This window comes from Cebus imitator, unplaced genomic scaffold (genome assembly GCF_001604975.1).
Source record: "Cebus imitator isolate Cc_AM_T3 unplaced genomic scaffold, Cebus_imitator-1.0 Scaffold278, whole genome shotgun sequence".
Taxonomy (NCBI): domain Eukaryota; kingdom Metazoa; phylum Chordata; class Mammalia; order Primates; family Cebidae; genus Cebus; species Cebus imitator.
Genome location: NW_016107593.1, coordinates 1,255,161 through 1,270,517, shown reverse-complemented (window position 1 = coordinate 1,270,517; position 15,357 = coordinate 1,255,161). Strand labels below are relative to the sequence as shown.

The window sequence follows — 15,357 nt, the reverse complement described above, 5'->3', positions numbered from 1 at the left end:
CTAGCAGAAGACAAGAAATAACTAAGATCAGAGCAGAACTGAAGGAGATAGAGACACAAAAAACCCTTCAAAAAATCAACAAATCCAGGAGCTGGTTTTTTTGAAAAGACCAACAAAATAGACTGCTAGCCAAATGAATAAAAAAGAAAAAGGAGAAGAATCAAATAGATGCAACAAAATATGATAAAGGGGCTATCACCACTGATCCCACAGAAATACAAACTACCATCAGAGATTACTACAAACAACTCTATGCACATAAACCAGTAAACCAGGAAGAAATGGATAAATTCCTAAATACTTATACACTCCCAAGACTAAACCAGGAGGAAGTTGAAACCCTGAATAGACCAATAACAAGGGATGAAGTAGAGTCATCAATTAATAGCCTTCCAACCAAAAAAAGTCCAGGTCCAGACGGATTCACAGCCACATTCTACCAGACGTAACAAGAGGAGTTTGTTCCATTCCTTCTGAAACTATCAAACAATACAAAAGGTGGGAATCTTCCCTAACTCATTTTATGAGACCAACATCATCCTGATACCATTACCAGTCAGAGACTCAACTAAAAAAGAAAACTTCAGGCCAATATCCATGATGACCATTGACACAAAAATTTTTCATAAAATACTGGCAAACAGATGGCAACAGCATATCAAGAAGCTTATCCATCATAGTCAAATAGGCTTCATCCCAGGGATGCAAGGCTGGTTCAATATATGCAAATCCATAAACGTAATCCATCACATAAACGGAACCAAAGACAAAAACCACGTGATTATCTAAATAGATGCAAAGACCTTCAACAAAATTCAACAGCCCTTTATGCTAAAAACTTGCAATAGACTAGGTATCGACGGAATGTGTCTCAAAATAATAAAAGCTATATATGACAGACCTACAGCCAATATCATACTGAATAAACAAAAGATGGAAGAATTCCCATTGAAATCTGGCACTAGACAAGGATTCCCTCTCTCACCACTCCTATTCAGTATAGTATTGGAAGTTCTAGCCAGAGCAATCAGGCAAGAAAAAGAAATAAAGGGTATTCAATTACGAAAGGAGGAAGTCAAACTGTCTCTATTTGCAGATGACATGATTATATATTTACAAGACCCCATTGTCTCAGCCCAAAATCTTCTCAAACAGATAAGCAACTTCAGCAAAGTCTCAGAATACAAAATCAATGTGCAGAAATTATAAGCATTCCTATATACCAATAACAGACAAACAGAGAGCCAAATCAAGAGCAAACTACCATTCACAACTGCTACAAAGAGAATAAAATACCTAGGAATACAATTAACAAAGGAAGTAAAGGACCTCTTCAAGGGGAACTACAAACCACTGCTCAACGAAATAAGAAAGGACACAAACAGATGGAAAAACATTCATGCTCATGGTTAGGGAGAATTAATATAGTGAAAATGGCCATACTGCCCAAAGTAATCTATAGATTTAATGCTATTCCCATCAAGCTACCAATGACCTTCTTCACAAAACTGGAAAAAAAACACTTTAAACTTCATGTGGAATCACAAGAGAGCATGTATAGCCAAGACAATCCTAAGCAAAAAGAACAAAGCTGGGGGCATCACACTGCCAGACTTCAAACTATACTACAAGGCTACAGTAATCAAAACAGCACAGTACTGGTACTGGAACAGAACAGAGGCCCCAGAAGAAATACCACACATCTACAACCATCTGATCTCTGACAAACCCTTACAAAAACAAGCAATGGGGAAGGACTCCATGTTTAATAAATGGTGTTGGGACAACTGGCTAGCAATGTGCAGAAAGCAGAAACTGGACCCCTACCTATCACCTTACACTAAAATTAACTCCAGATGGATTAAAGATTTAAGCATAAAACCTAACACCATAAAAGCACTAAGAGAAAACATGGGCAAAACCATCCAGGACATAGGCATAGGCAAGGACTTCATGAGTAAACACCAAAAGCAATGGCAATAAAAGGCAAGATAGAAAAATGGGATTTAATTAAAATTCAGAGCTTCTGTACAGCAAAAGAAACCATCATAAGAGTGAATCTGCAACCAACAGAATGGGAAAAAAATTTTGCAACCTACCCATCTCACAAAGGGCTAATATCTAGAATCTACAAAGAACTAAAACAGGTATACAAGAGAAAAAACAAATAACCCCATTCAAAAGTGGGTGAAGGATATGAACAGACACTTTACAAAAGAAGACATATATGAGGCCAACAACATGAAAAAATGCTCATCATCACTGGTCATTAGAGAAACGCAAATCAAAACCACATTGAGATATCATCTCACACCAGTTAGAATGGCGATCATTAAAAAACCTGGAGACAAGAGATGCTGGAAAGGATGTGGAGAAATAGGAACACCCTTACACAGTTGGTGGGAGTGTAAATTAGTTCAACCACTGTGGAAGAGAGTTTGGCAATTTTTCAAGGATCCAGGAATATTCCATTTGACCTAGCAATCCCATTACTGGGCATATACCCAAAGAGCTATAAATCGTCCTACTATAAAGACACATGCACACATATGTTCACTGCAGCCCTGTGTACAATAGCAATGACCTGCAACCAACCCAACTGCCCATCAATGATAGACTGGACAAAGAAAATATGTTACATATACACCATTGAATACTATGCAGCCACAAAAAACGATGAGTTCATGTCCTTTGTGGGGACTTGGATGAATCTGGAAACCATCATTCTCAGCAAACTGACACAAGAATGGAAAGCCAAACACTGCATGTTCTCACTCATAGGTGGGTGTTGGACAATGAGAACACATGGACACAGGGAGGGGAGCATCACACACTGGGGGTAGCTGAGGGGGGTAGGGGAGAGACAGTGGGGGTTGGAGAGGGAAGGAAGGGTGGGGAGAGATAACATGGGGAGAAATGCCAGATACAGTATGCACCTAAAGTTAAATAAATTAATTTAAAAAAAAATCTCACTCAGAACCACACAACTATAAGGAAACTGAACAACCTGCTCCTGAATGACTACTGGATAAATAAAGTAATGAAGGCAGAAATAAAGATGCTCTTTGAAACTAATGAGAATGAAAATGCAACATAACAGAATTTCTGGGACACATTTGAAGCAATGTCTAGGGGGAAATTTATAGCACTAAATGCCCACAAGAAAAGTGAGGAAAGATCTAACATTGACACCCTAATGTCATGATTAAGAGAACTAGAGGAGCAAGATCAAACAAATTCAAAAGCTAGCAGAAGACAATAAATAACTAAGAGCAGAGCTGAAGGAGACAGAGACACACACACACACAAACCCTTCAAAAAGTCAATTAATCTGGGGGTTGATTTTTTGAAAAGATCAACAAAATATATAGACCGCTAACCAGACTAATAAAAGAGAAAAGACTCAAATAGATGCAATAAAAAATGCTAAAGGGGATATCACCACTGATCCCACAGAAATACAAACTATGATCAGAGATTACTACAAAAACCTCTATGCAAATAAACCAGTAAATCTAGAAGAAAACTTACACCTTCACAATGCTAAACAAGAACAAGTTGAATCCCTTAATAGACCAATAACAAGATTTGAAATTGAGGCAGCAATAAGTAGCCTACCAACCAATAAAAGTCCAGGACCAGATAGGTTCACAGCCGAATTCTACCAGAGGTACAAAGAGGAGCTAATATCATTCCTTATGAAACTATTCCAAACAATACAAAAAGAGGGAATCCTCTCTAACTCATGAGACCAACATCATCCTAGTACCAAAACCCAGCAGAGACACAACTAAAAAACAAAATTTCAGGCCAATATCCATGATGAACATTGATGCAAAAATCCTCAATAAGATAATGGCAAACAAAATCCAACAGCAGATCAAAAAGTTTATCCATCACAATCAAGTCGGCTTCATCCCTGGGATGCAAGGCTGGTTCAACATATGCATATCTATAAATGTAATCCATCACATAAACAGAACCTAAGACGAAAACCACATGATTATGTCAATAGATGCAGAGAATGCATTTGACAAAATTCAACAGCCCTTTATGCTAAAAATTCTCAACAAACTAGGTATCTATGGCATGTACTTCAAAATAATAAGAGCTATTTATGACAAACCCACAGCCAATATCATGCTGAGTTGGCAAAAACTGGAAGCATCTCCTTTGAAAACTGGCCTGGCATGGTGGCTCTCGCCTATAATCCTAGCACTTTGGGAGGCCGAGGCTGGCAGATCACGAGGTCAAGAGATTGAGACCATCCTGGCCAACATGGTGAAACCCCGTCTCTACTAAAAAATACAAAAATTAGCTGGGTATGGTGGTGCATGCCTGTAGTCCCAGCCAATCAGGAGGCTGAGGCAGGAGAATTACTTGAACCCAGGAGGTGGAGATTGCAGTGAGCCGAGATTGTGCCACTGCACTCCAGCCTGGTGCCTGACGACTCTGTTTCAAAACAAAACAAAACAAACAAACAAAAAAGAAAACTGGCACAAGACAAGGATGCCCTCTCTCACCACTTCTATTCAACAGAGTAGTGGAAGTTATGGCCAGGGCAATAGGTAAGAAAAAGAAATAAAGGGTATTCAATTAGGGAGGAAAGGAGGTAGTCAAATTGTCTGAATTTGCAGATTGCATGATTGTATATTTAGAAGACCCCATCATCTCAGCCCAAAATCTCCTTATACTGATAAGCAACTTCAGCAAAGTCTCAGGATACAAAATCAATGTGCAAAAATCACAAGCATTCCTATACATGAATAACGAGCAGGGAGCAAAATCATGAGTGAACTTCCATTCCATTCACAATTGCTACAAAGAGAATAAAATACCTGGGAATACAACTAACAAGGGATGTGAAGGAACTCTTCAAGGATAACTGCAAACCACTGCTCAAGGAAATAAGAGAGAACACAAGCAGATGGAAAAACCTTCCATGCTCATGGTTAGGAATAATTAACATCATGAAAATGGCCATACTGCCAAAAGTAATTTCTAGATTCAATGCTATCCCCATCAAGCTACCATTGACTTTCTTCACAGAATTGGAAAAAACTACCTTAAATTTCATATGGAACCAAAAAAGAGCCTGCATAGCCAAGACAATCCTAAGCAACAACAAAAAAAAAAAAACAAAGCTGAAGGCATCATGCTACCTGACTTCAAACTACACTGCAAGGCTATAGTAATCAAAACAGCATGGTACTGGTACCAAACAGAGATATAGGCCAATGGAAAATAACAGAGGCCTCAGAAACAATGTCACACACCTACAACCATCTGAACTTTGACAAACCTGACGAAAACAAGCAATGGGAAAAGGATTCCCTATTTAATAAATGATGTTTGGAAAAGTGGCTAGCTATATGCAGGAAGATGAAACTGGATCTTTTCCTTACACCTTATACAAAAATTAACTCCAGATGGATTAAAGATTTAAACCTAAGACCTAACACCATAAAAACCCTAGAAGAAAACCTAGGAAATACCATTCAGGACATAGGCATGGGCAAGGACTTCATGACTAAAACACCAAAAGCAATGGCAACAAAAGCCAAAATAGACAAATGGGATCTAATTGAACTAAAGACCATCTGCACAGCAAAAGAAAGTAACATTAGAATGAACTGGCAACCAAAAGAATGGGAAAAAATTTTTGCAATCTACCCATCTGACAAAGGGTGAATATCCAGAATCTACAAATAACTTAAAGAAATTTACAAGAGAAAAACAACCCCATCAAAAAGCGGGCAAAGGATATGAACAGACACTTCTCAAAAGAAGACATTTATGCAGCCAATGGGAAAAAAAGAAAAAGCTCCTCATCACTGGTCATTAGAGAAATGCAAATCAAAACCACATTAAGAGACAATCTCATGCCAGTTAGAATGGTGATCATTAAAAAATCAAGATATCAGATGCTGGAGAGGATGTGGAGAATTATGAAAACTTTTACGCTGTTGCTGGGAGTGTAAATTAGTTCACCCATTGTGGAAGAAAGTATGGCGATTCATCAAGGATCTAGAACTAGAAATTCCATTTGACCCAGCAATCCCATTACTGGGTATATACCTAAAAGACTTATAAATCATTCTATTATAAAGACACATTCACACGTATATTTATTATGGCACTGTTCACAGCAAAGACTTAGAACCAACCCAAATGCCTGTCAGTAATAGACTGGATAAAGACAATGTGGCACATTTACACCATGGAATACTATGCAGCCAAAAAAAGGATGAGTTCATGTCCTTTGCGGTGACATGGATGAAGCTGGAATCCATCATTCTCAGCCAACTGACACAAGAACAGAAAACCAAACACTGCATGTTCTCACTTATAAGTGGGAGTTGAACAATGAGAACACATGGACACAGGGAGGGGAACATCATTCACCAGGGCCTGTTGGGTTGTGGTGCTAGGATAGGGATAGCAGGGTGAGGGGGTATTGGGGAGGGATAGCATTAGGAGAAATACCTAATGTAGATGACGGGACGATGAATGCAGCAAACCACCATGGCACGTGTGTACCTATGTAACAAACCTACACGTTCTGCACATGTACCCTAGAACTTAAAGTATAATAAATAAATTGTTTAAAAAAGAACATATAAGAAAATGCAGGAAAATGTGTTTTATTGTAGTTTAGGTACCTGTAGGTGGGACAGAGCTTACTAAATTTTAACCTTTCTCTCTCTAGATTCCAATTTATAAAAATCATAGTGACAAGGTATTTATAACCAAATGGGAATCAAGGATTCCAGAGAATTATAGCCTTTTGGAAAATGGTAGCAGTAGGTAGAAGACCTCTTCCTCCCCACCCTGACTACAAGACTCCTGGGCTCGCTAGCTGTAAACTGGAACAGACAATATCGAAATGGCTGGGACTCCTGGAGTCAGGCCTTGCCTTGTTTGCTTAGCAAATGCAACCCTTATGAAGTTTAAGGACAGAAGGTCTTCAATGTCAGTGCCCAATGTCAAACCCAAGCAGGTTTAAAAATTTGAGTAGTGTTCATTAGTACATTAATCCTCTCTCCTCACTTTTCACAGACAGATGGCCCAATGAAAGCCAGCCTACTTGTGACTCCGAGTAGCCCTGTCTTACAATGGGAGAAGAAGAAAGGAGCAGGCAGGGGAGCAGGGCACCTTATCAGGCAAATAGGATGTTTCTCTTATTTTTAAGGAGAAATAAGAAGGTTTGGAGAAGAACACAAAGTTTCTCTTCCCAGAAATAGCATTTAGAGATGTTTACCACCCTTAAAGTACAATTGACATGGTAGACTAAAATGCCTTAAGATTGATGCAAAATTTATAGCTTGAAATTCGATGACTTATGAGGACGCCTGAGGCTATTGTGTCTAAGTAAATGCAGCTACTCTCTTTTTGTTCGTTTTTTGAAGATCAAAAGGTAGAGTATTATACAAAGTTCCCCATACATATTTCTTATTTCTCTCAGCCTTAAAAGCTGCTTGCCTGTCAGAAGTGTAGATGATTATGTGACACTTCTATATCCGCCCCAAGATAACCTGAGCACAGACCAGTTACTTAATAATAAATATATTTAAGAATAATATTCTGGTTCACATGGAAACTAGACAGAGGACATTTCATTCTGTCTGACATCCCTGAATGGACGAGAGACAAAGTAGAGATGAGAGCTCAGGCTTCTTCAAAACCATTCTTTTTAACTTTATACTTACGGGAAAAGGAATGGAAAATGAAGTAGGAAATAGGAAAAAGTGGGAGAAGATGTGAGTTAATAGTGAAATCAAAACTATGCTATGTGTTGGCCTCTGATCTGACCCCGATGAGGTTTTTATATTCCATTTCAGCTGCATCCTAATGTTTCTCACCAAAAAAAAAAAAAAAAAAGAAAATCATTTTACATGGGAAAACCTTTTGAAGAGAGATGCTAGCAGGAGTCTGCACCTGGCAGTCATATATTATGTACCTAATGAGTAAATGAAATGTTTAATAACTATACTGCGAAAATGAAGTTTAAAACAGTAAATTCCTGCTGAGACTGCTCATCTGCACCTGATGCACACTGCTAGCCCATCTCAGAACTCAAGTTCATTTATATTTACCCCTCTTAGTGGGTCCTGCTGAGGAGATAACATTAAAACCAAAACGATGCTCACTTAATTAGTTGTATATCAGTGTAAGAACGTTTATTTAGCACATCAACAGCCAGCGTTCCACAGAAGGGTCGCCTGAAACTTCTCCAATATGCACCCTGGGTAGGGGAAATTCTGCAGTGGCTTCAGATTGAGCATTCATAAATTTAAATTTTTCAATTAGCCATGGATCATTTAAACTTAGAACATAATACCACTTATTTTTACTTAGAATATCTGTTTGAAATACAAAAGCAATAAAACCTTAATTGTTGGTATAGCTTTTCACTAATAATTTTAAGAAAAAAAATGATACAACATTTACTTTTTACAAAGCACTGGTTTAAAACTCAATTATTGCAATTTGAGTTAAGCTTTAACTTGTTGTAGATTCCTTTGGATTCAATTAACTAATTCTTCCTAAATCTTAAGGAGAGGCAAGAAGCCCAAATGTAAAATTAAGCACAAGTAGAATAGCTATATTATCATTCCTTGTGAAATTTTCATAGCTAATAACTTAAAAATTAAATTTTTTACATTTATAGATATAAAGACCCCCAAATCCAAAGAAATTAGACCATTGAACAAAGGTCACAAAACTAGGTCCTAGGCTAGAATGCTTCTTTAATATTTGGATATTTGTTTGAGCACTCATTCAGTACTTTGAATTCATTGTATAGATCACACAGAGTTTACTGTCATGGAAACAATAATAATACTATAGATCAGCTTAGACTTCAGGGTGAGATCCCTTCATCTCTCAAGGCCTGTGTGCAAAATGAAGGGAGATTATTCCAATTTCCCAGAGCCCCAGTACTGATCCTCTTCTCACTAGCCCCCACTCAGGCTTGAGCACCTCCCTCTCCCAAAATGAAGTGGGTTTTTCTGACCACATTTTGGAAATCACTTTTCATATTTGGAAGAGATCCCAAAGGACACTGACTCCAAGGTTAAAATTATATTAAATTAACAGCTAGGAGCCATGGAAGAGATTCTTTTAATTTTTCTCTTTTATTTTACTTTGATACATATTCTGATAGAGCTCAAAGAAATTTTATGAAAAGTGTTCATGTTGAGGCCAATTATCAATGTTAAGTGGTGTTCTCCAAAGTGAATAAATAAATATGAATCTTTCCCTGTACCTACAATCTAGATCTACCAACATAGAAAAGTCATCAAAAATTCTATCATTACTTGACATTAAAGAACAGCACTTTGATATCCCAAAGTAATATGTTTTCTGTTTTGTTTTGTTTTCTAATTGCAGTAATTTCCATTCCTTCTTGGGTAGGATGGTGGCTCTCTTCCAGAGAGTCAAAACACTGCCAGGCACATCAAAGACTCTCATGCCTCAAGGCAGTCCTTTATCAAGAAGGAATAACCAAGAATGGGTGAGGCCAGGGATGCATAAACAAAGTTGGCTTTTAACCTGGCTTCTGCAAGCAGTGTAGAAACATACAGTTAGTCTCCCAGGAAATGTGGCAATGACCCATTTCAATATCAAAGTAATTGAAATCTAGGAAGGTTTAATATGGAAGAACAGATTAGGATTAAGGACAAAAGGTTTCTCAACAGTAGCAGTCCATCAGCAAGTGAGAAGCTGCAATACGGTGTTCAGTATCCTGCTTGGATTCCACCAAGCCCCAGGCCTCACTCACTAATCCCACTAATCCAAATGCCTGATGACCACACTGCTTTCTCATTTGAACGTAGTCCAAACCAGGAGACTGACTGATTATTTTATATAAAACTGATTACTTGGTTTAAATGGTGTAGAAGATGAATTGAGAATTTAGTTACACGAGAAGGTGACTGATCAGGTCTTAGGCACAGGTGAAAGATTAAAGCCATGTCTCATAGCCCCACAAAAGAACAGGGATGCAGACCAGAAAATCAAGAAAGAAGCTATTTATGCTTGGTGAGCTACAAGTACTTAAGTAAAGGAAAAAGCACTGCTTGGTGAGCTTATAAGGACCCAGGTTTCACCAGCGCACAGGCTTGAAATATGGAATGCTGAATCTACACAAATACATCATGAAAGGATGGAGTTATGCACAACCACAAACATGGTGTCTGCATTTGAGCAAAGGATGTTTTTGTGGAAATCTTGCTTTTAAAACATTTATTCTCCTTAACTAAAGGGCAATTTTGAGACCACAGTTGCCTTATTGGTTGTTAATAAATCTCTCCTGGGAAATTTCCCTCATACTCTTTTCTTTAATTGCACTTACAGGAAAAGGAAAGAAAAATATTTAAGGCCATAGAGTATCCCAGTCAAATCCTGCTGACAATGAACTCTAGGAGATAGTTCAAATTCTTTCCCTCTACTAGAATTTTATGAAATTAATTCTACCTTGATCTCTTGATCTCTGGGGACTGCAGTATTATCTTCCAAAAAATAAAAGGAAGGTCATTTGATGAGCTCCAAAGGCCCTTGAGGTTCCAGCATTCTAAATTTCTGTAATTCTATGAATATTACTTGAGAAAAGGCAGTCATCTGAGGTTTAAACACTCTGTGTGGTCTTTGAGCCGAAACAATGTCTTTGATTCCTTTTGTGAGGCTCACCATGTATTGTACATTTGTTCAACACTCATACATTTTGCATGTATAACTGTAGCCTGGGCACTAGAGAAAATCAATTATTATAATGAACTTTCTAGTGAGTTTGAGTGATGGCACTATTCAGGTATGTCCGTGCCCTATTGTCATAATAGGAGTATGGATGATGCAGTATGATACACATAGTGCAATACACCTATGTGTTTGGAATCCTGGTAAGAAAATACACCATAAGAACATATTTCCATTGTAATAACCATAGGCTATGCCTAGGAATTCATTTATCTGCATGTAAAACTGACCAAAAAATTGTGATGAGGTACACGTTATGGAATTATATACCACAGTCTGGTATATTCTAAAAGAATATTTAGTTTTGTGTTTCTTAGGACAGAATAGGAACTGGCCCTTACTTGAATTTCCGACATAATAAGCTATACCAATGCCTTTGACTTTCTCTTGAGGATAACTATGTTACAGTGAATTGATTTTCAGAATGTGTTAAACATCCACTGCCTGTGTTTGGTTACATATGAAATTTTAAATTTTCAGAAGTAGCTAAATTTCTTAAACATGTTTGTAAAATGAAAATTTTAAAGTAAAATAATAGGCTTTATGATCAAGGGAGTCTAGGACAAAAATAAGTAAAAGATATGTGCAAAAAAATATGTAGAGACAAGTGTTCGTTTCTAAAATGTAGCTGCTCTGTTAAACACAGGAAAGGATAAGAGCTAGCTCCTGGAAGGTGCTAAGAGGAACTGCTTTTTTGACAATAAAACTATTATGAATTCAAGTTTAATCAGAATGTTGAAAGCATTCTTGAAGTGTATACAAACTAATTTAGGCAACACAATTCAAAATACGTGGTTGGTACATATGTTCTCAAGGTTTATGCCTCTTTTTTAAGTGTTTAAACTTTGTGAATTCTTTTTTAAATTTTATGCCTTCACTTAAATAATAACCTAAGATACCAACATGAATTTCACATGCTGGGGTATGTATAAGACCATTTGATAGAATCACCCTGCCAAGATTTTTAAGACCTGCCTTCCTATTTGGGTTTACAATTAAGACGGCATCAGGAACACCATGGTTATAGTCAGCAGAAGCTATTAAAAAAAAAAAAAAAAAAAAAAAAAAAAAAAAAAAAAAAAAAAACTGGTATGTGAGGGGTTAGAGGTAAACCATTCACATCCAGTGAAGATCACCTGACATTACAATCCCTGTATGAATGAGATCTTGCATATTGTTGAGTTAGAAAATGTTCAGAATGAAAACTGGCCATATATGACAAACCAAAATGATCGTGACATAGCAACAGTATCAAATTCATATGGCAATTTTGTTTTAGCCCAACAATCTAATTTATCATATTAAATTAATGATTATAATCCAAATTGTACTATTTTTATAGGCCCTTTCTGTTTAAGTGTGTTTTTGTTTTATAACATGGCGTAAGAACTATAAGGTATGATGCTTACAGCAAGTTTTATGTTTGTATATGTTTAAAAAACAGTGCTGGAGTTGATTAAAGTTTTGTTTTTCCCTTTCAATTACAAGTCAGTTATGAGAAACGATATTATAAAAAGTAGTCTTTACCCCAAAATTTATAGTCTTTGAACTAGATTTTACGTTCATTGATATTGCTTCCTCAAAAAACCCATGTAAATTGGATGGGCTAGGTCAACAAGCTAGTGATCAACCTTCGTTTGTTTCATGGAGTTGGACAGATGTTGGTGCAAACACTTATACTGCCTGCCCATTTCTAAATGTGAGAATTTAGGCAAGCTACTTATTTTTTCTTCATTTTGGCACCTCCATATGTGAACCAAGAATAAGAATACTTAGCAGGATTGTTTGGAAAAATATTAATATATAATAACAATATACAATGATTAATATTAAAAATAGCCCTCTTTTGATAACTATTATTGGCACCAAATAAGCTTGCCTGACATTTCATAGGCTCTGGACAGTCCATCACAGTCCAGAGCTCCCAGGCAACTTTTCACAGCGTGAATAGTTAACTCTCTTTGAACAAGTTACTAGGTATCAGCCACTTTAAATACATAACCTCTTTTAATCCTAACGAATTACTAGTATCTCTACTATTTTACAGATGAAAAACAGGCCAAGGCAGGTTTAGTTGACAAGAAATTGCACAGATCTGAATGCACGCTAGACTTACTGTGAATCCCCAATTCTCCCTCACCATGTTATTTTGCCCCAAATGAAATTAAAATGCTTGGCATAGATCTAGACTTTTGTAGGTATTCAGTAAATATTATTTCCACTCTTAAGGAAACAATTCACATTTCATTTCACTACTCGTCTGAGGTACCATGAAGAGAAGATCACCCTCTTATCATAAATCACTCGAATTACAGACTTTTGATCACTAAAGTTTAAGAGTGAAAAAGTATAAATATGAAGAAATTTCATGTTAGGTCATGGTAAGGAAAAAGATGCTTATGTCAGGATTTAACATTTCTAGTGACCAGCACCTGGCAGACTGCTGATTTATTAGATTTATTTATTATTTTCATTGTTTCCTTCCCAAAAAACAGATGACTCCTATTTACATAACTGATTGTGGAGTAACCTCTGAGCTTTATTAACTAGAATTCTGTTTTCCAAAGTGTAGCCCAAACAAGTTTTTCTTAGCAAAATATAGGACCACATTATAACCATTAGGACTAAAATGACATCTCTCATGACAGAAGAGAACTCAGGCCACTGCCTTTTCATGGCTTTCTCTAATACCTTTTCTGTTGAACTCTTGGTTACAATGCTAAGAACGACAAAACCCCTTACATGTGGGTGATGTACTAGCTGATTCAATAAGCCTTTATAAAGTTTTATTTTATTATTTTTATTTATTTTTTTATATTTTTTTGAGATGGAGTTTCACTCTTGTTACCCAGGCTGGAGTGCAATGGCTCGATCTCGGCTCACTGCAACCTCTGCCTCCTGGGTTCAGGCAATTCTCCTGCCTCAACCTCCTGAGTAGCTGGGACTACAGGCATGCGCCACCATGCCCAGCTAATGTTTTGTATTTTTAGTAGAGACGGGGTTTCACCATGTTGACCAGGATGGTCTTGATCTCTTGACCTCGTGATCCACCCGCCTCGGCCTCCCAAAGTGCTGGGATTACAGGCTTGAGCCACCGCGCCCGACATAAAGTTTTATTTTAGGCTATAGGGACAAAATTGTATTAGTGCTACAAGCTAAGCAGGATTTATAAGGCAAATTTCAGTTCCCCCCAAAAAGGCAGTGCTTATTTATAGTAGACAGAAATATCATCTATTACTCAGCAGTGCCTCAAATGATTTTCATGAGCAACAGAATGTCTTTTGTTGACAAAAGCCATAAAGATTAGAGCAGAATTATATCTTTTTTTTGTCTCCAAATAGAATCAAGAATGACAGTCTATCTGGTTAGCCATGATGGACTTTATTTTATTCTAACATCTAATGCTCACTTGTAGAACAGAGCAACCATCTCTTCTAACTCCACAAATCTTCTTTGGTTCTGCTAGACAACTTAGGGCTTATTTAGATGGTTTAGAACAGGGCTTTCTGGCCCTAAGCTGAGACTGGCACCAAATAAGCTTGCCTGACGCTTTATAGGGTGTGATGAACAGTCCAGAGCTCTCAAGCAACTTTTCACAGCGTGATTCGGAATTACTTGTAATTACATATAGCTAGTGGAGCTGCATCTGGAGAAGCCTAATCAGAATTTGTCTTCCATTTAGGAGATATAAAATGACCTCACTCATTGTGTCAGAATTCATCTTTACACTACGGAATGAGCAATAACCTAAAATCAATGCCAATCCACTGGATATGGCATATATACTTGAGAAAGTGTTCCGCAGAATGTTCCTTTCATCACTCTGTGTTTTCTATTTCAGGGCCCACTCTTCCTAAGACCCATGTGAAAACAGCATCCCTTGGGTTGGCTGGAAAAGCAAGATCCCCTTTGCTTCCTGTGTCTGTGCCAACAGCCCCTGAAGTGTCTGAGGAGAGCCACAAACCAACAGAGGATTCAGCCAATGTAAGGGCATCTTTAAAGTTCATGCTTCGTCAAGGGAAGGATTGACTGGTGCTGTGCAATAGGATCGAAACCAATGAGTGCTATTCATTCATCCCAGGCCATTGTTGTTCTTACTGTTGTTTGTTCTTTTGTTTTCCTGCGCTTAAATATGAAGATGAAATAAAAGCTGTGAAAAAAATTATGTCAGAGACTTAGTTATGTATAAAAGTTGATTCTTAAGGATAGTCTTAGAAATACCAGATAGCTACAGCATGTGTGGGTTTACATCCATATATGTACATAATATATACAAATACACATGGATATGTGTATGTCTTTGTGTATATATATATGTGTGTGTGTGTGTGTGTGTGTGTGTGTGTGTGTGTGTGTGTATATGTATATATATTTCCTCTTCATATTTAAGTACAGGAAAACAGAACGAACATATATTTATATATGTATATATGTATTTATTTCCAAGAATATATATATAGTCTTTTTCCAAGAATGCAAAGGTATTTCCTCATAGTTATGATTTATTAGGAAATATATATACATACATATATATGTATATGTATGTGTGTGTGTGTGTGTGTGTGTGTGTGTATATATATATATATGTGTGTGTGTGTG

General features: G+C 37.1%; 1 protein-coding gene across 4 annotated transcripts in view; it reads left to right on the top strand.

The window, feature by feature from the left end:
- Positions 1–15,357, top strand: part of DCC (DCC netrin 1 receptor) — a 1,206,315-nt gene that overhangs the window by 1,186,813 nt on the left and 4,145 nt on the right. For all 4 annotated transcript variants that reach the window (XM_017501124.2, XM_017501122.2, XM_017501121.2 and 1 more), the window contains exon 28: positions 14,600–14,742. In XM_017501124.2, coding sequence (XP_017356613.1) covers positions 14,600–14,742 — 143 coding nt within the window. The remainder of the gene's footprint in view (positions 1–14,599; positions 14,743–15,357) is intronic.